Source organism: Condylura cristata, unplaced genomic scaffold (genome assembly GCF_000260355.1).
Source record: "Condylura cristata isolate star-nosed mole 26May11 unplaced genomic scaffold, ConCri1.0 scaffold00017, whole genome shotgun sequence".
NCBI lineage: Eukaryota > Metazoa > Chordata > Mammalia > Eulipotyphla > Talpidae > Condylura > Condylura cristata.
The window spans coordinates 16542237-16545821 of record NW_004567118.1 but is presented as its reverse complement, the minus strand read 5'-3'; the positions used below and the strand labels follow the sequence as shown (position 1 = coordinate 16545821).

General features: G+C 47.2%; 1 protein-coding gene across 1 annotated transcript; it reads left to right on the top strand.

The window, feature by feature from the left end:
- Positions 1-1605: 1605 nt before the first annotated feature.
- LOC101619458 (C-C motif chemokine 4) lies at positions 1606-3178 on the top strand. Its single transcript, XM_004685025.2, has 3 exons — positions 1606-1720; positions 2208-2322; positions 2865-3178. The coding sequence occupies exons 1-3, from the start codon at positions 1645-1647 to the stop codon at positions 2950-2952; spliced, it is 279 nt and encodes a 92-aa protein (XP_004685082.1). The 5' UTR covers positions 1606-1644; the 3' UTR covers positions 2953-3178.
- Positions 3179-3585: the final 407 nt, after the last annotated feature.

Below are 3585 nucleotides of genomic sequence, written 5' to 3'. Positions count from 1 at the left end.
GGGATCATAAAATGTTGGAGCTGGAGGTGAGAGTCTTGCTGAAGATCAGGCTCACATTTGAAGCAAGGCTCACATAAAGAAAGGATGAAGGAAGAAAAGAGTCCAATATGCATGTGTGTGGTGACATTGTACTTTAGTGACTGTGTACTCCAGTCTCTGATTCCACATCCCCACAACATCCAGGAGGCCTGACTTCCCATTTTACTTTCATTCCTCTTTCTCATCGAGGGAGCAATGTGGGTCAAAGTGTAAGTGGGTGGATAAGCTTCACATTGAGCTGAAGATGGACAGACTCTTGATTCAGCAATCCCACGTGCTGTCACTTGTCCCACTTCATGATTTACTGTGTTTCCTGGCCTTTGTAAGCTTCGCCTGGTTACCTTGAGGTCAGCAGCACTTGCTGAACCAGGTAGGGCTTTACTTGAACACCCAGAATCCCCTATGGACTGGCTGGGAAATACCCACATGTTTAGATCACATATTTTTTTCTATTACATAGGTCAGCTCATTGCTCGGTGTCCAATCTGTTTTTACATACTTGAAGAACATTTTGTTATCTGGGTCTTCCAAATTTGATTCTGATTGATTTCTTTCTCCTTTTCTATTATTCATCTGAGTGAACTTGCTGACTTTTTTCTTTTCCATGCCCTCCTGCTTCCAGGACAGTCTGACTCAATCTCTTCTTCTAAATTTAGTCTTTATCAGATGAATCCTTGCATGTATTGTGTAGTGTCTATTGGTCAATAGTTTCACTTTTTGTGGTCACACTCCACTTTTATCTTGGGTAGAAAGAAAATGGATTCCACAGTTGAAGGCAGTTCCGTTCCCTCTTGCACTGCCACAAAGCAGCCTTGAGATTATCAGTGAGCTCTGCTCTGCTCTGCTTCTTGGCAACCCTTCCTGCCAACCCTTTTGCTTGGGATTGGTTTAGATGTCATGTGTATACGACAGCTTGCTTTGCACCTGGCACAGTAGATGTTCAGTAGGTAGATATGGTAAATGTTCCTGAGTTGCCCTGCTAGAACCATCTGCACACCCAGTGCTGGCCCCCCTTTTTTGCCCAAGGACACATATGGACACTAGAGTCACTCAGCACAGCAGGAGGTCCAGGAATGGGACATGGAGTCCTGACTTTATCTTCATTCTTGGGGCCTGATTGTGGCCACTGTGGAGAGACTGACATGAAGTTTCCAGCTTCGGAGGTGCTAGCCACAGACATCAGCACAATTCGCATCTACATGTGCCTACTGGCAAGTGTAATGTTCTGTCTTTCCTTCTGGGTTTGTAATTCTCTTCCCAGTCTTGGTCTCTGCCTCTGGTGTACCACTTCCCTCTATGGTGCAGCCCACTTCTTCTTCTTTCTCCCTCCCTCCTCTTTCCTCCGTGATGACACAGCCTGGGGAGGAGAAGTTGTGCAGAACTCCTTACTCTCATGTAGCTTCAGTTTCCTTATCCATCTTTCCATGACATCATCTCTACCCTGGAAATTCCACTCCCCCTCCCGGGACCCCAGCCACTGGCCCAGGTCTCAGGGTTCCTATAAAATGGGGCTCCCAGCTCAGTGCTGGCACAGAACACAGTTGGGTTCTGTAGCTTCTAGGCTCGTTAGCCTCCGCTCCAGAAAGCCTCTTTTCTGCCAAGACCATGAAGCTCTGCGTGACTGCCCTCTCTCTGCTCATGCTCCTGGCTGCCTTCTGCTCTCCAGCACTCTCAGCACCAAGTAAGTCCACTTTTTCAGCTGTTTGTAGAGTCATAGTATAGGCAGCACCCGAGTTTCTCCTTAAGGGTGATATAACCAGATGGTGGCATCTGGGAACGGGACAAAGGAAGCTGGGAAAATTTCCCCGTAATATACTGTTCAGTGTAGTCTAGCAGGCTTTCAGCAATATCCAAGTTGCTTTCTTATGAAACAGCCATTAGTTGACTTTAAAAGGCAAGTCTATAGTTAGCTGTGCCAAGGTTTCCCAATTTGTAAAATGAAAGGAATTAGACATTGCTCTGAGGACCAATCCAGCTCCAATATTGTAGAGTTCTTTCTCTTAGGATCTTCTATTCAGAGTAAGACTCCGAATCAGGGTGGGGGGGGCATTGGATAGAGGGACCACATTTGGGGATCTGGTCATTGCACTGGGCTGTCCAGTGAACATGGATAGATAGAATGAGCAACTCTCTGTGGAAATCCTTCTCACCCTGGCCTTTCTTTCCAGTAGGCTCAGACCCTCCTACAGCCTGCTGCTTCTCTTACTTCCCACGGAAACTTAATAGGGACATTGTGGTGGATTACTTTGATACCAGCAGCCTCTGCTCCCAGCCAGCTGTGGTGTGAGTATCAATCCCAGGTGCTCTGGGCAGTGAGGGAGAGGGCAGGATCAGGAAAGGGAGCCTCTTGTGGGGAAAGAGGGTCTAGCAGTAGGGAAGCCGGTCTCAGGACTGTAGACCTCCCATGAAGCAGTGGGGAACACGTCACCTGTTGTGTCCTGAGCGGGTGGGGAGACCTAAGGGAGGAACATTGGTTTGTGGGGAGGAAGTTAGTCTGAGGTCAGAAGTCAAAAAAATTATAGGACAAATGGAATGATTTCTTAAACATGCTTCAAAATACACTTGAAAATATCATTGAAGCAGAAAGGAATGGGAAGATATAGCTCTACTGTCAGAAGGCTCACTGGCTTTCCATCTGGGCAACCTGGATGAGCTAAATCCGGTGGGAGTTCCAGCCCCAGTACTACTCTGGAAAGGGTCTCCCCACACTCTGGAGCTACCCAACATGGAGCTGTTCAGCAGAAAGAGGGGCTACCACAGGCAAGGGGCATTTGCAGTTGTCCTCCAAAGTCCCATGGGTTCTAATCTGTCTCCTCACCCCACAGGTTCCTGACCAGAAAGGGCAAGCAAATCTGCACCAACTCCAGCGAGCCCTGGGTCCAGGAGTATGTGAATTCCCTGGAACTGAAATGAGCCTTTCTGGCTGGAGATGGAGGGTCTCAGGGAAAGTCACCTGAGCCTGAGGCTGTCAGCAAGATGCCCTCCAGCCTGTAGTTGTCCTTCCTTCTCTTAATTTAATCTCCATTGTGTGTTGTGTTATTCTGTTGGGTGCTCTTTCCCTAATTTATATTCATTTTGCCAAAGGACAGATGTCCCCCAAGGGGATGGTCCATTGTCACTGTTTCTCTGCTACAGAGGAGACACAGATAATGTAATTGATACTGTATGTTTTCATAATAAAACTTTAAAAGATGTATACTGTTTCTTTGTGTTTTGATTTGGGATAAATGCCTACTGGTTTTTTTTTTAATTTATTTATTTATGCATACAAGAACTGGGGTACATGCCAGAGGTATAGGGGTTGATAGGCTTTACCAGAGACAAAGTGGGGAACAGAAAAGGCCAATCTACTGAGCTACTCTGCTGAGGGTGCTGAGGGGAGCAGCAGGCAAAAGAAGAGAGTTCTGCTGTGCCATGTGGGTCACCTCCGTGGCTGGGGATTGCTTCATAGTGCTGCACTTTAACCCCTTGAGCCACCAGGGAGGGCCTTGCCTGCTGCTCTTAATAGGCACAAATGACAGTTCCCAAATGCAGTAAGAATGAGCA